General features: G+C 48.8%; 2 protein-coding genes across 2 annotated transcripts in view; one reads left to right on the plus strand and one right to left on the minus strand.

The window, feature by feature from the left end:
- The window catches only part of LOC144595021 (E3 ubiquitin ligase Rnf121), a 239684-nt gene that overhangs the window by 108722 nt on the left and 115599 nt on the right, over nt 1-15363 (plus strand). The gene's annotated exons all lie outside the window — the stretch shown is intronic.
- Nucleotides 43-15363, minus strand: part of LOC144595410 (X-ray radiation resistance-associated protein 1-like) — a 28661-nt gene continuing 13340 nt past the window's right edge. Inside the window, exons 3-10 of the mRNA XM_078402912.1 lie at nt 13010-13179; nt 12355-12426; nt 10627-10699; nt 7945-8042; nt 5418-5563; nt 4126-4230; nt 940-1188; nt 43-70 (exon numbers count right to left, since the gene is read on the minus strand). Coding sequence (XP_078259038.1) covers nt 43-70; nt 940-1188; nt 4126-4230; nt 5418-5563; nt 7945-8042; nt 10627-10699; nt 12355-12426; nt 13010-13179 — 941 coding nt within the window. The remainder of the gene's footprint in view (nt 71-939; nt 1189-4125; nt 4231-5417; nt 5564-7944; nt 8043-10626; nt 10700-12354; nt 12427-13009; nt 13180-15363) is intronic.

Here is a 15363-nt window from a genome sequence, read left to right on the forward strand (position 1 = left end):
CCCCCACTCCCTCCACGTCCCCCACTCTTTCCCCTTCCCTCACTATCCCCTCCTGTTCCACCCCTGGTCCCTGCTCCACCACCATCTCCCCTTCCTCCATTCCACCTCTGTCCCCATTCTCCCCTCCTCCTCTGTCCCCATTCTCCCCTCCTCCTCTACCTGCCTCTCCTCCCCCACTCTCTCACTCTGCTCCCCCACTCTCTCCCCCTCCCCCACTCTCTCCCCCTCCCCCACTCTCTCCCCCTCCCCCACTCTCTCCCCCTCCCCCACTCTCTCCCCCTCCCCCACTCTCTCCCCCTCCCCCACTCTCTCCCCCTCCCCCACTCTCTCCCCCTCCCCCACTCTCTCCCCCTCCCCCACTCTCTCCCCTCCCCCACTCTCTCCCCCTCCCCCACTCTCTCCCCCTCCCCCACTCTCTCCCCCACTCTCTCCCCCTCCCCCACTCTCTCCCCCTCCCCCACTCTCTCCCCCTCCCCCACTCTCTCCCCCTCCCCCACTCTCTCCCCCTCCCCCACTCTCTCCCCCTCCCCCTCTCTCTCCCCCTCCCCCACTCTCTCCCCCTCCCCCACTCTCTCCCCCTCCTCCACTCTCTCCCCTTCCTCCACTCTCTCCCCCTCCCCCACTCTCTCCCCCTCCTCCACTCTCTCCCCCTCCTCCACTCTCTCCCCCTCCCCTACTCTCTCCCCCTCCACTCTCTCCCCTTCCTCCACTCTCTCCCCCTCCCCCACTCTCTCCCCCTCCCCCACTCTCTCCCCCTCCCCCACTCTCTCCCCCTCCCCCACTCTCTCCCCCTCCTCCACTCTCTCCCCTTCCTCCACTCTCTCCCCCTCCCCCACTCTCTCCCCCTCCTCCACTCTCTCCCCTTCCTCCACTCTCTCCCCCTCCTCCATTCTCTCCTCCTCCCCCAGTCTTTCCCTCTGCTCCAGCCCCACATTCCACCACTCCGTCTCCCCACCCCCCTCTCCCTGCTCCGTCTCCCTTTGTTCCCTCTCTATCCGGATGTCGGACTGGAATGCGAAAGTCTCTGACTTGGTCACTGGTGCACATTTGATGGGCCTCTTGAGTTGGCTGACGAGGAAGTAGCACAGGCCAGCGTCTCCACCCCTCTCCGACGGTTCAAACATCTCCATCTGCTGCAGGTACGGGACCCCCTTCAGGCAGTTTTGATCGAGATTCAAGTACTTTAGACTAGTTAAAAAAATAAGCAAAAAAGTAGCGGTAATCCACAAATATTTTGGCTTGGAACGAATAGCAGAGCGTGGCGGCGAGAACTTGAGATGCACATTGTGGGGCAGCACATGCAGTCTGAAGAAGGGTCTCGATCCGAAACGTCACCCATTCCTTCTCTCCTGAGATGCTGCCTGACCTTCTGAGTTACTCCAGCATTTTGTGAATAAATACCTTCGATTTGTACCAGCATCTGCAGCTATTTTCTTACACATGCAGCCAAGGTAGGTGAGTGGGTTGGTAGAGTCATAGAGCATGGCAACAGGCCCTTCAGACCACAATGCCATCTGTCTGCCCCAGGCCAACATCCCTCGACACACTTCCTAATCGTGTACCTGTCCAAATATCTTTTAAATGTTTAGTTTAGTTTAGAGATACAGCGCGGAAACAGGCCCTTTCAGCCCACTGGGTCCGCGCCGACCAGCGATCCCCACACACTAACACCATCCTACTCCCACTAGGGACAATTTTTACATTTACCAAGCCAATTAACCTACAAACCTGCACGTCTTTGGAACGTGGGAGGAAACCGAAGATCTCGGAGAAAACCCACGCAGGTCACGGGGAAAACGTACAAACTCCGTACAGGCAGCACCCGTAGTCGGGATGGAACCCGGGTCTCCGGCGCTGCATTCGCTGTAAGGCAGCAACTCTACCGCTGGGCCACCATGTTGTGTAAATATGTTGTATAACATATGTTGTAAAAATGTTTTGTGTGTGTGTGTATATATGCATTTATATACAAGTAGGAAAGAACTGCAGATGCTGTTTTAAATCGAAGGTAGACACAAAATGCTGGAGTAAGTCAGTGGGACAGGCAGCGTTTCTGGAGAGTAGGAATGGGTGACGTTTGAGGTTGAGACCCTTCTTCAGACTAAAGAAGGGTCTTGACCCACTGAGTTACTCCAGCTTTTTGTGTCTATCTTCAGTTTAAACCAGCATCTGCAATACATACACACACACACACCCCCCCCCCCCACCCCACACCCAACCAACCAATAATAGCGCAAAGTAAATATTACTGCCCTCAAGTCTATGTAATTTAGAGCCTGTTTGGAGTTGTGGTGGAGTGTCAGCATTAGCATGGAATCCAGCCCTGTGGCTTCGGCATAAGTGGACACCGGTAAATGAGAAACAGAAGAGAGAGAGAGAGATCTTTGTCAGTAAAGCAGAATAATGTGATGGGACAGGAAGAGAGAGAGAAGGTAGAGCCACAAGGAACTGCAGATGCTGGAATCTCCATTTAAAACACAACGTGCTGGAGTATCAGCGGGTCAGGCAGCATCTCTGGAGAGACATTCTGTCCCGACCCGAAACATCACCTGTCCATTCCCACCAGAGATGTTGCCTGACACGCCGAGTTACTCCAGCACCTTGTGCTTTGAAAGAGAGAGGCGGTTCGAGGACAGAGATGGAGAAACTCAATGCCCAGCCTGCAGCATAACCATTGAACGGGTGTCAAGGGTTATGGGGAGAAACCAGAACAGTGGGATTTGGAGGCAGAGATCAGCCGTGATAGAATGGCGGGGTGGACTCGATGGGCCAAATGGTCTAACTCTACTTCTATAACTTGTGAACTTGCGAACCTGTGGCATGACTGAATGAAGCCCACATCATAGACCACTGATCAGTGCCGGAGGGCGGGCCACCGGGAACAAAAGATGACCCAGCCTGGGGGATCACCAACAGGGAAGGGGAGGGGGAGGGGGAGGGGGAGGGGGGGGGAGGGGGAGGGGGGGGAGGGTGAGGGTGTGGGGGGGGTGAGGAGGGGGAGGGGGACCTAGCGCGGAAAACTTTGTAATTTTGTCATAGAGTTACAGAGTGATACAGTGTGGAAACATGCCCTTCGGCCCAACTCGCCCACACCGGCCAACATGTTCCACCTACACTAGTCCCACATGCCTGCGCTTGGTCCATATCCCTCCAAACCTGTCCTATCCATGTACCTGTCTAACTGTTTCTTAAACGATGGGATAGTTCCAGCCTCAACTACCTCCTCTGACAGCTTGTTCCATACACCCACCACCCTCTGTGTCGGCACCTTTTATGTGGCCAAAACAAAACAAAACTTTTTTTAAACAATAAGGTATCAATCAATCTATGAATCAACCAACCATTGGTTGTGTCAATCTGTAGTTAGTTAGTTAGTTATTTAGTTTGTTAAGCAATCAACCATTGGTTGTGTCAATCTTTAGTTAGTTAGTTAGTTAGTTAGTTAGTTAGTTAGTTAGTTAGGCAATCAACCATTGGTTGTGTCACTCTTTAGTTAGTTAGTCAGTTAGTTAGTTAGTTAGTTAGTTGTGTTGGAAAATAACTGCAGATGCTGGTACAAATCAAAGGTATCACAAAATGCTGGAGTAACTCAGCGGGTCAGGCAGCATCTAGGAGAGAGGGATTGGGTGACGTTTCTGTGCCAAGACCCTTCTTCAGACTGAAGAAGGGTCTTGACCCGAAACGTCATCCATTCCCTCTCTCCTGAGATGCTGCCTGACCCGCTGAGTTACTCCAGCATTTTGTGAAATAAATACCTTCGATTTGTACCAGCATCTGCAGTTATTTTCTTACACTTAGTTAGTTAGTTGGTTAATTGACCATTGATTATGTCCATCATTAGGTAGTTGGTTAGTTAGTTAGTTGGTTAGTTAGTTAGTCAGTTAGTTAATTGACCATTGATTGTGTCAATCATTCATTAGTTAGTTAGTTTGTTTGTTTGTTTGTTTGTTTGTTTGTTTGTTTGTTTGTTTGTTTGTTTGTTTGTTTGTTTGTTTGTTTGTTTGTTTGTTTGTTTGTTCGTTAGTTAGTTCATTAATCAATCGGTCGACCGACCCATCCATCCATTCGCATGTCTGGAACAGGTCACTGTGAAACAGAGGGGCAAGAGCTGATCTAATTCCTCACCTGTGCAGGCCGGCCAGGCTAGAAAACACACAGGGGTCGGAGAATCTGTTCTCATCCAACATCAGGACCTCGAGGACTGGGAACCTGAGAAGCGGTGGGTCCATCCTGTGTGGGTGCACACGTGGGATTTAGGGATCCTTAGTGAGGTGGGTATATCAAAGAATTATGCAGCGCACAAACCGGCCCTTTCTCACCGGCCTTGGTCTAGAGGGCGTGCAAAGGTCCCGACCCAAGATGTCACCTGTCTATGTTCATAAGGTCATAATTGATAGGAGCAGAATGAAGCCATTCGGCCCATCGGGTCTACACCGCCATTCAATCATGGCTGATCTATCTCTCCCTCCAAACCCCATTCTCCTGCCTTCTCCCCATAACCTCTGACACCCGCACTAATCAAGAATCTATCTATCTCTGCCTTTAAAATATCCATTGACTTGGCCTCCATGGTCGTCTGAGGACACAAATTCCACAGATTCACCACCCTCTGACTAAAGAAATTCCTCCTCGTGTTCTCTAAAGTTGCTGCCTGACCTGCTGAATGTCTCCAGCACTTTGTGTCCCTTTGGCCCTGGAGTTATCCCTTATGAGTTTTTTAATAGATACAGTATCCGGGCCTACAGTGTCCGGGCCTACAGTGTCCGGGCCTACAGTGTCCGGGCCTACTGTGTCCGGGGCCACAGCGCCCCCCCCCCCCCTTATTAGACCCACGGGGCACTATAGGCTCAGATGCTGTAGGCCTGGATGCTGTAGGCCCGTTAGCCTACACTGTCCGGGCCTACAGCGGTGTCCGGGCCTACACTGTCCGGGCCTACAGCGGCCCCCGGGCCTACAGCGGTGTCTGGGCCTACACTGTCCGGGCCTACACTGTCCGGGCCTACACTGTCCGGGCCTACACTGTCCAGGCCTACAGCGGTGTCTGGGCCTACAGTGTCCGGACCTACACTGCCTGGACCTATAGTCTCCGGGCATACAGTGTCTGGGCCTACAGTGGTGTCCGGGCCTACAGTGTCCGGAACTACACTGTCCGGGCCTACACTGTCTGGGCCTACAGCAGCCTCCGGGCCTACAGCGGTGTCTGGGCCTACAGTGTCTGGACCTACACTGTCCGGACCTACAGCCTCCGGGCCTACAGTGTCCGGGCATACAACGCCCCCCAGGCCTATTACGGGACAAGGGCGGTCCCGTACGGGCCAAATCATTTCAGCCCAAAATACGGGATGTCCCGGCTAATACGGGACAGTTGGTGACCCTACTTCTATGGCACCTCCCCGGAGACTCTTTTGGAAGCTTACCTGTCTATGGGGCTGTAGGGTGCTGCCAGGTCTGGAGGAAGGGAGTCCAGACCGTTGCCCGTTAGGTGCAGCACTTTGAGCTTAGGGAGGAAGCCCAGTGCCAGAACATCCTCTTTGATCACACTGTTGTAGGACAGATTCAGTACCTGGAACACACAAACCATCGACGTGGAGCCGTGGAGAGTCCAGTATATATAACACTGAGGACAACAGTGGGAGATAACAAACAAAGACAGACACAAAACGCTGGAGTAACTCAGCGGGTCCAGCAACAGTGCGGGAGAAAAGGAATGGGTTACGTTTCTAGTCGAGATCCTTCTTCAGACTGTCTGATGAAGGGTCTCGACCCAAAACATAACCTATTCCTTTTAGAAACATAGAAACATAGAAATTAGGTGCAGGAGGAGGCCATTTGGCCCTTCGAGCCTGCACCGCCATTCATTGTAATCATGGCTGATCATCCACAATCAGTAACCCGTGCCTGCCCTCTCCCCATATCCCTTGATTCCACTAGCCCCTAGAGCTGTATCTAACTCTCTTTTAAATTCATCCAGTGAATTGGCCTCCACTGCCCTCTGTGGCAGAGAATTCCACAAATTCACAACTCTCTGGGTGAAAAAGTTCTTTCTCACCTCAGTTTTAAATGGCCTCCCCTTTATTCTAAGACTGTGGCCCCTGTTTCTGGACTCCCCCAACATTGGGAACATTTTTCCTGCATCTAGCATGTCCAGTCCTTTCATAATTTTATACGCCTCTATAAGATCCCCTCTCATCCGTCTAAACTCCAGTAAATACAAGCCCAGTCTTTCCAATCTTTCCTCATATGACAGTCCCGCCATCCCGGGGATTAACCTGGTGAACCTACGCTGCACTGCCTCAATCGCAAGGATGCCCTTCCTCAAATTAGGAGACCAAAACTGTACACAACACTCCAGATGTGGTCTCACCAGGGCCCTGTACAACTGCAGAAGGACCCCTTTACTCCCACACTCAAATGCTCTCGTTATGAAGGCCAACATGCCATTAGCTTTCTTCACTGCCTGCTGTACCTGCACGCTTACTTTCAGTGACTGGTGTACAAGGACACCCAGGTCTCATTGCACTTCCCCTTTACCTAATCTGACACCATTGAGATAATAATCTGCCTCATTGTTTTTGCCGCCAAAGTGGATAACCTCACATTTATCTACATTATACTGCATCTGCCACGCATCTGCCCACTCACTCAACCTGTCCAGGTCACCCCGCAACCTCCTAACATCCTCTTCGCAGTTCACACTGCCACCCAGCTTTGTGTCATCTGCAAACTTGCTAGTGTTACTTCTAATTCCATCACCCAGAGATGCTGCCTGACCACTGAGTTACTCCAGCTTTTTGTAGACACAGATGCTGGTTTATATCTTCGGTAATAACCAGCATCTGCAGTTCCTTCTTACATGCAATAACAAACAATATTGATACTGAGAATAACAGACATCGGGGCTGAGTGGTGGTGAGAAAACAAATAACGGGCAGAGTATTATTGAGAATAAAATAAACTATTATTTATTATTATTATTATTATTATTATTATTATTATTATTATTATTATTATTGCCACATGCACCGAGGTGCAGTGAAAAGCTTTTTATGTTGCGTACTATCCAGTCAGCAAAAAGACAATACATGATGACAATCGAGCCGTCCACAGTGTCCAGATACAGGATAAGGGAATAACGGTTAGTGCAAGGTAAAGTACAGTAAATTCCGATTAAAGATAGTCCGAGGGTCTCTGATGAGGTAGTTGGGAGGTCAGGACCGCTCTCTAATTGTTGATAGGATGGTTCAGTTGCCTGATGACATCCGGGAAGAAACTGTCCCTGAATCTGGAGGTGTGCGTTTTCACACTTCTGTACCTCTTGGCTGATGGGAGAGGGGAGAAGAGGGAGTGACCGGGGTGAGACTGGTCCTTGATGATGCTGCTGGCCTTGCTGAGGCAGCGTGAGGTGCAGATGTAGGTGGAGTCAGTGGGATGTCTTGATGCTATTTCACTGACACTGGGGAACAGTCTACGTGGGATGTGTAGGAAGAAAAACTGCAGATGCTGGTTTAAATTGGAGGTAGACACAAAATGCTGGAGTAACTCAGCGGGTCAGGCAGCATCTCGGGAGAGAAGGAATGGGTGACGTTTCAGGTCGAGACCCTTCTTCGGACTGATGTCGGGGGAGAGGGCAGGACAAAGATAGGATGTAGTCGGAGACAGGAAGACTAGTGGGAGAACTGGGAAGGGGGAGGGGATAGAGAAGGAAAGCAGGGACTATCTGAAGTTAGAGAAGTCAATGTTCATACCGCTGGGGTGTAAGCTGCCCAAGCGAAATATGAGGTGCTGTTCCTCCAATTTGCGCTGGGCCTCACTCTGACAATGGAGGAGGCCCAGGACAGAAAGGTCAGATTGGGAATGGGAGGGGGAGTTGAAGTGCTGAGCCACCGGGAGATCAGATTGGTTAAGACGGACTGAGCAGAGGTGTTTTAACGTGGGATGATTTACCTCCAAATTGGGAAAATCGCGAAAGGTGATGAACATCTTCCGTATCCCATTCAAGCTGAGGTCCAGTTCCCGGAGAGCCGGGAAAAAACGGAACGGCTCTGACAGCAACACAAACGGAAATGATTAGATATTATTAGAATGATTAGTTCAGAAACATATAAAATTCTTAAGGGATTGGACAGGCGAGATGCAGGAAACATGTTCCCAATGTTGGGGGAGTCCAGAACCAGGGGTCACAGTTTAAGAATAAGGGATAGCCCTTTTAGAACTGAGATGAGGAAAAACATTTTCACCCAGAGAGTTGTGAATCTGTGGAATTCTCTGCCACAGAAGGCAGTGGAGGCCAATTCACTAGATGTATTCAAGAGAGAGTTAGATTTAGCTCTAGGGGCTAATGGAATCAAGGGATATGGGGAGAAAGCAGGAACGGGTTACTGATTGTGGATGATCAGCCATGATCATATTGAATGGCGGTGTTGGCTCGAAAGGCCAAATGGCCTAGTCCTGCACCTATTTTCTATGTTTCTATCTCTCTCTCTCTCTCTCTCTCTCTCTCTCTCTCTCCCACACACACACACACAATGCTTGTCTGTGCGATTGTTACATCGCCGAGAAGCAGACAGACAATATGGTTCTGTTGTCCAATATAAAGGATCACAATGCAAACACACGGATAAGGGTAAGTCCAGTCCGCCTAAACCAACCTGATCTCCCGGTTGCCAAACACTTTAATTCTCCTTCCCATTCCCACACTGACCTTTCTGTCCTCGGTCTCCTCCATTGTCAGAGTGAGGCTCAACGCAAAATTGGAGGAACAGCATCTCATATTTCGCTTGGGCAGCTTACAGCCCAGTGGTATGAATATTGATTTCTCTCACTTCAGGTAGCCCCGGCATTCCCTCTCTCTCCACCCTCCCCCACCCAAGTCGCACCAGCTTCTCGTTCTCACCCAACAAACAGCCAACAATGGCCTGTTTCCTTTATCATCATTACTTCTTTGCATATCTATCATTCATTGTTCTGCAAGGTTTCAAGGTCAGTTTATTGTCACATGTACCAATGAAGGTACAGTGAAATTCATTTATCTCTCTCTACATCATCGCCTATATCTCTCCTTTCACTTATCCCTAACTAGTCTGAGGAAGGGTCTCGACCTGAAACGTCACCCAATGGTTCAATGGTCCTTTATTGTCACGTTTACCCAGTAACAGAGAAATTTGATTTACCATACAGTCATACCAAAGAAGCAGCAAGATACAAAACTACATAAAGATTAAACATAAGCACCCATTCCTTCTCTCCAGAGATGCTGCCCATCCCGCTGAGTTACTCCAGCCTTTTTGTGTCTATCTTCTTTTTAAGGATATTTTTAATGCTCCGGTTTCCTCCCACATTCCAAAGTCGTACAACGAGATCTGGATGTCCTAGTGCATCAGTCACTGAAAGGAAGCATGCAGGTACAGCAGGCAGTGAAGAAAGGCCAATGGAATGTTGGCCTTCATAACAAGAGGAGTTGAGTATAGGAGCAAAGAGGTCCTTCTGCAGTTGTATAGGGCCCTAGTGAGACTGCACCTGGAGTACTATGTGCAGTTTTGGTCTCCAAATTTGAGGAAGGATATTCTTGCTATTGAGGGCGTGCAGCGTAGGTTTACTAGGTTAATTCCCGGAATGGCGGGACTGTCATATGTTGAAAGACTGGAGCGACTAGGCTTGTATACACTGGAATTTAGAAGGATGAGAGGGGATCTTATTGAAACATATAAGATTATTAAGGGGTTGGACAAGTTAGAGGCAGGAAACATGTTCCTAATGTTGGGGGAGTCCAGAACCAGGGACCACAGTTTAAGAATAAGGGGTAGGCCATTTAGAACGGAGATGAGGAAAAACTTTTTCAGTCAGAGAGTTGTAAATCTGTGGAATTCTCTGCCTCAGAAGGCAGTGGAGGCCAATTCTCTGAATGCATTCAAGAGAGAGCTAGATAGAGTCTTAAGGATAGCGGAGTCAGGAGGTATGGGGAGAAGGCAGGAACGGGGTACTGATTGAGAATGATCAGCCATGATCACATTGAATGGCGGTGCTGGCTCAAAGGGCCGAATGGCCTCCTCCTGCACCTATTGTCTATTGTCGTGCAGGGTTGTAGGTTAATGTGCCCCTCGTGGGTAGGGAATGGATGAGAAACTGGGACAACACAGAACTAGTGATCAATGGTCAGCGTGGATGCAGTGGGGCAAAGGGCATGTTTCCACACTGCTTCTTTCAATCAATCAATCGCACGGTGGTGCAGCGGTAGAGTTGCTGCCTTACAGCGCTCTCAGCGCCGGAGACCCGGGTTTGATCCTGACCACGGGCGCTGTCTGTACGGAGTTTGTACGTTCTCCCCGTGACCCGCGTGGATTTTCTCCGAGATCTTCAGTTCCCTCCCACACTCCGAAGACGTACTAGTAGGTAAGTTAATTGGCTTGGTGTAAGTGTAAATTGTCCCTAGTGTGTGTAGGATGATGTTAATGCGCGGGGATCGCTGGTCGACGTGGACTCGGTGGGTCGAAGGGCCTGTTTCCCTGCTGTATCTCTAAACTAAACTCAACAATCAAAGCATTATGGACACATTACACGGGGCTTTCTGTCCCCTGCTCCTTATTCACGGAGCTGGGAAGAATATTTAAATGTCTAATTGAGTCTTACCGATGGATAACTGGTTTTCTGCTGCATTTATAAACGCCACATTATCAAACATGTGAAAATCTTCTTTATTAACCTGAAGGACACAAATTGGAAAAAAAAGAAACTTTTATAAAAATAATTTTTTTCCTGTAAATATGACGACCTTGTTCAGCCTGAAGTTATTAATGATCAAATCCATTAGCATAAAAGACCAATGATGTACATGATGATAACAATGCAAGTGTGGCAGGGGATTCATAACGTTCATAAGTTATAGGAGCAGAATTAGGCCATTCGGCCCATCAGGTCTACTCCGCCATTCAATCGTGGCTGATCTATCTCTCCCTCCTAACCCCATTTTCCTGCCTTCTCCCCGTAACCCCTGACACCCGCACTGATCAGGAATATGTCAATCTCCGCCTTAAATATATCCATTAATTAAATTAAACAATCTAAGTAGCTCACAGGTTGACGATATGTTGTAGACGTCAACAACAAGGAACAATATTTGTCTACAGAAAAAGCACTGCTCAGATCCCACAACGTCCTAATCTAAAACCCTTAACTTTTGCAAAGTTCTGAAAGAGCCAAGAGTTATCAGATGTCAGAGCAAGAAAATAACTTACAGATATGTATGTGTGAGAAGTAACTGCAGATGCTGGATTAAACCGAAGATAGGCACAACATGCTGGAGTAACTCAGCGGGACAGGCAGCGTCTCTGGAAATAAGGAATGGGTGATGTTTCGGTTCGAGACCCTTCTTCATCAGAAGAAGGTCTCCACAGCCGTCAGTGGCAATGAATTCCACAGATTCACCCTCTGACTAATGAAATTCCTTCTTATCTTTTTAAAGCTACGTCCTTTTATTCTGAGGCTGTGCCCTCTGGTCCTAGACTCTCCCACTAGTGGAAACATCCTCTCAACATTCACTCTATCTAAGCCTTTCACTATTCTGTAAGTTTCAATGAGGTCCCCATCTCATCCTTCTAAACCCCAGCGAGTACAGGCCCAGTGCCGACAAACGCTCGTTATATGATTGAACAGTGCAGGAGAAATGCAGCAAAGTCAGACATGTCATCTTTTGGATGAGATCTGAACAAGATCTGCTGCCTTTGGTGGGCATAAAGATTCCACTGTACTACTTTTCAAAAGGGCAGAGCCATAATTTTAAGGTGAGAGGGAAGAGATTTAGAGGGGATCTGAAGGGTGAATGTTTCACGTCAGGAGTGTAAGGGGTAATGTAAGTCAATGTAAGGTAGGGGTTGCCAACCATCTCACTCTCAAATACGGGACAAGGTGACGTCCCCACTCATTGCCACAGATGGCTGTGGAGGCCAAGTCATTAGGTATTTTTAAGGCAGAGATAGACAAATTCTTGATTAGAACGGGAGTCAAGGGTTCTGGGGAGAAGGCAGGAAAATGGGATTAGGAGGCAGAGATCAGCCACGATTAAATGACGGAGTAGACTCGATGGCCCGAATGGCCTAATTCTACTCCTATAACTTGTGAACGTGCAGGTTTGTAGGTTAATTGGCTTAGTATCATTGTAAATTGTCCCTCGTGTGAAGGTAGATCGCTGGTCGGCGCGGACTCGGGGGGCGAAGGGCCTGTTTCCGCGCTGTATCTAAACGAAATTAAATTGAACTGAACTGAAGGTACAATGGATTAAACGGCCGTCATTTATGCTGCATTATTCTATAATTCCAGCCCCGAAATGTAAGCACATTGCTGTGATGTTGAGATACGTACGGCATTGAGCCCCTGGTCGCTGATATTCACAACGCAGAGGTCTGACTGATCATCCACACAGTGCCGGCACATCTGTGAAGAACAACAGAGAGGTTGGTGGAGACTAGAATCCCTCCTGGGACAGTGCACAGCTGGGAATGAGACTAGAGCTGCCAACTTCCTCACTCCCACCGCCCCACGTGACCTCACCCAGCCAGCGGCCACGTGCTCCACCAATGGCGGCCGCATGACTGTCCTCTCCTTATGGCGGACGTCTGTGCGTGACGTGGGGAGACTGGTGCACACGCAGCCACCACACGGTCCTTGACAGATCTGGGTCAGGATCCAGTGGCGTGGAGTCCAAGACGACCGGGGACCCTTTTCTGCTGCAGCCTTCATCCATCCGCCTTCCCAGCCGTTGTGACGCTCCACTAAAGTCAGCCATCATCCTCCGCCTGTTCCACCGTTGAGGTCTTGGTTGGATTGCTCTTTGTCAGGGACCTCCCCCTCGACCTTACCGCCATGGGTGACCCTACCAGGAGCGTAGCTCCAGACGGCATCGCTCTCAGGATCTCAGGACCACACAAGCTTCTCCACCACGACAAGGTGACGACCCATGGAGATACATATATAGACGAGCGCATTATATTTGACTTTGAATTATATATTTACTCACCAAGTAATTTCCGTCCAGTACTTTCTCCTTGGGAGGTTTGGCACCCTGTGTAGGTTTGACTGTCGGGCTCGGGGCAGCAATTGTCCTCTGGGTAGGCAGCTTTGGGCCCAGGACAGCCTGGAAATCGTTCTGCTTGGGACTTGACAGAGCCTCCACCCAGTGTCCAGCACCTGTTGACAAAGCACACGCAAACAAGATAGAGAGACGAGGAACTGCAGATGATGCAGTACAATTAAAAACACACAAAGTGCTGGAGTAACTCAGCGGGTCAGGCAGCATCTCTGGAGAACATGGACAGGTGACGTTTCACAGAGTGCTGGAGTAACTCAGCGGGTCAGGCAGCATCGGTGGAGAACATGGATAGGTGACGTTCCAGGTTGGGACTTATTGTGCAGAGGGAGCTGGAAGAGAGGAGGGGGGTTGGACAAAGCCTGAGGTCATCTCCTCATCTCGTGTCTGTGCCCACTAGTTTTAGAATCCTCTACCCTGGGGGAAAAAAAGAACATTTACTTTATCCATGCCCTTCATGATCTTATACACTTCAATTCTCTACACTACAGTAAGGACACCACCCCACTTTCCTATGCTCCAAAGTACAAAGTCCCAGCCTAACCATCTTCTCCATGTGACTCAAGCCCACAAGCCAAAGACGGTAAAACAAAGAAAACATAGACAATAGGTGCCATTAGACCCCACAGAACCCCAGGGTTCCTGGGAACTCCGGTTGAGAAACGTTGCTGTGGATGGAGTTAGAGTTCAATTTCACAAGCTCACAAGTAGACTTAGGCATTCTGTAAGAGTTAATTCTTTGGAAACCATTTTGTGCTAACTATGGCAGACATTTTAAGCTGAATGTGCTATTATACTGAATATACTCCCGTGGGAAGGCTGAAGGTTCTCGACCCGAAACGTCACCCATTCCTTCTCTCCTGAGAAACTGCCTGACCCGCTGAGTTACTCCAGCATTTTGTGAATAAATACCTTCGATTTGTACCAGCATCTGCAGTTATTTTCATACACTCCCGTGGGAAGTCGGCCTTCACAGTACCAGACATCTGCAGATAATAACTTGCTTCCCAAGGTTTAAAAGTTGTTTTTCAGGGTTTGTTGAGGACTGGACATTCCAATGTTCTGAACTAGATGCTATGGTGCCTCCTTATCGCACAATGGTGCCTCTCTAATCATCTTAGCTATGCAACTCCTCTTTACTCCTGTTTGACTCCCTAACAATTAAAGGAACCATACTATGGGAACTCTACTATGTTATTGTTAAGACTGGCTTATGTCATGTAACTGTGGAAAATTACTGAACTGTGGAAAACTACTGGATGTGCTTTTAGTGCTGCTTTGGGCTGTATAAACATTGCCTGTATTCGGGGTATTCTTCGAGAGGACAGAAGCAGGTGCCTGAGTGAACAGCAGTGCACTCAGGTCTCTGTGTCTTCTCCCACCGGTGTTAAAGTTAAAAGTTTTAACTGAGTCTTGTGTTCTTTGAATTATTTCATAGATAAGTCTAGGCGACTTTCACAATTCGGCCCATCGAGTCTACTTGAGAGGAGGATACAGCCGTACAGCCGTGAGGGCAAAGGGAGCGTAGTAGGGGACTGAGGACGCATTCTTGCACTGCACTTGGGTACAGACTCAATTTGGATTTGTTTTGGTACTGAGTTTAATTACTCTGAATAAATATGCGCTGCTGTGTGGAGATGCTGTTTCTGCATTGTTATCTAAGTTGATGGAAAGTTTGGGAATATAGATATTTTTATGAGGAGCTTTGGGTGTCCTTCAAGATAAATGACAGGGTTAAAATACAGGAATAGCAACCAATTTTAGATTTAGATTTAGATTTTTTAGATTTAGAGATACAGCGTGGAAACAGGCCCTTCGGCCCACCGAGTCTGCGCCGCCCAGCGATCCCCGCACATTAACACTATCCTACACACACTAGGGACAATTTTTACATTTACCCAGTCAATTAACCTACATACCTGTACGTCTTTGGAGTGTGGGAGGAAACCGAAGATCTCGGAGAAAACCCACGCAGAAACCGAAGATCCCGGAGAAAACCCACGTACAAACTCCGTACAGACGGCGCCCGTAGTCAGGATCGAACCTAAGTCTCCGGTGCTGCATTCGCTGTAAGGCAGCAACTCTACCGCTGCGCCACTGTGCCGCACAATTGCAGTATATTTAATAGGATTTAATAGAAATCTGAGGGGTCACTTTTTCTACACAAAAGTTTGTGGGTGTATGGAACGAGCTGCCAGAAGAGGTCATTGAGGCAGGGACTATCACCTTTAAGAAAGTTAGACAGGTACATGGATAGGACAGGTTTTGGAAGGATAGAAGCCAAA

Source organism: Rhinoraja longicauda, chromosome 7 (genome assembly GCF_053455715.1).
Source record: "Rhinoraja longicauda isolate Sanriku21f chromosome 7, sRhiLon1.1, whole genome shotgun sequence".
Taxonomy (NCBI): domain Eukaryota; kingdom Metazoa; phylum Chordata; class Chondrichthyes; order Rajiformes; family Arhynchobatidae; genus Rhinoraja; species Rhinoraja longicauda.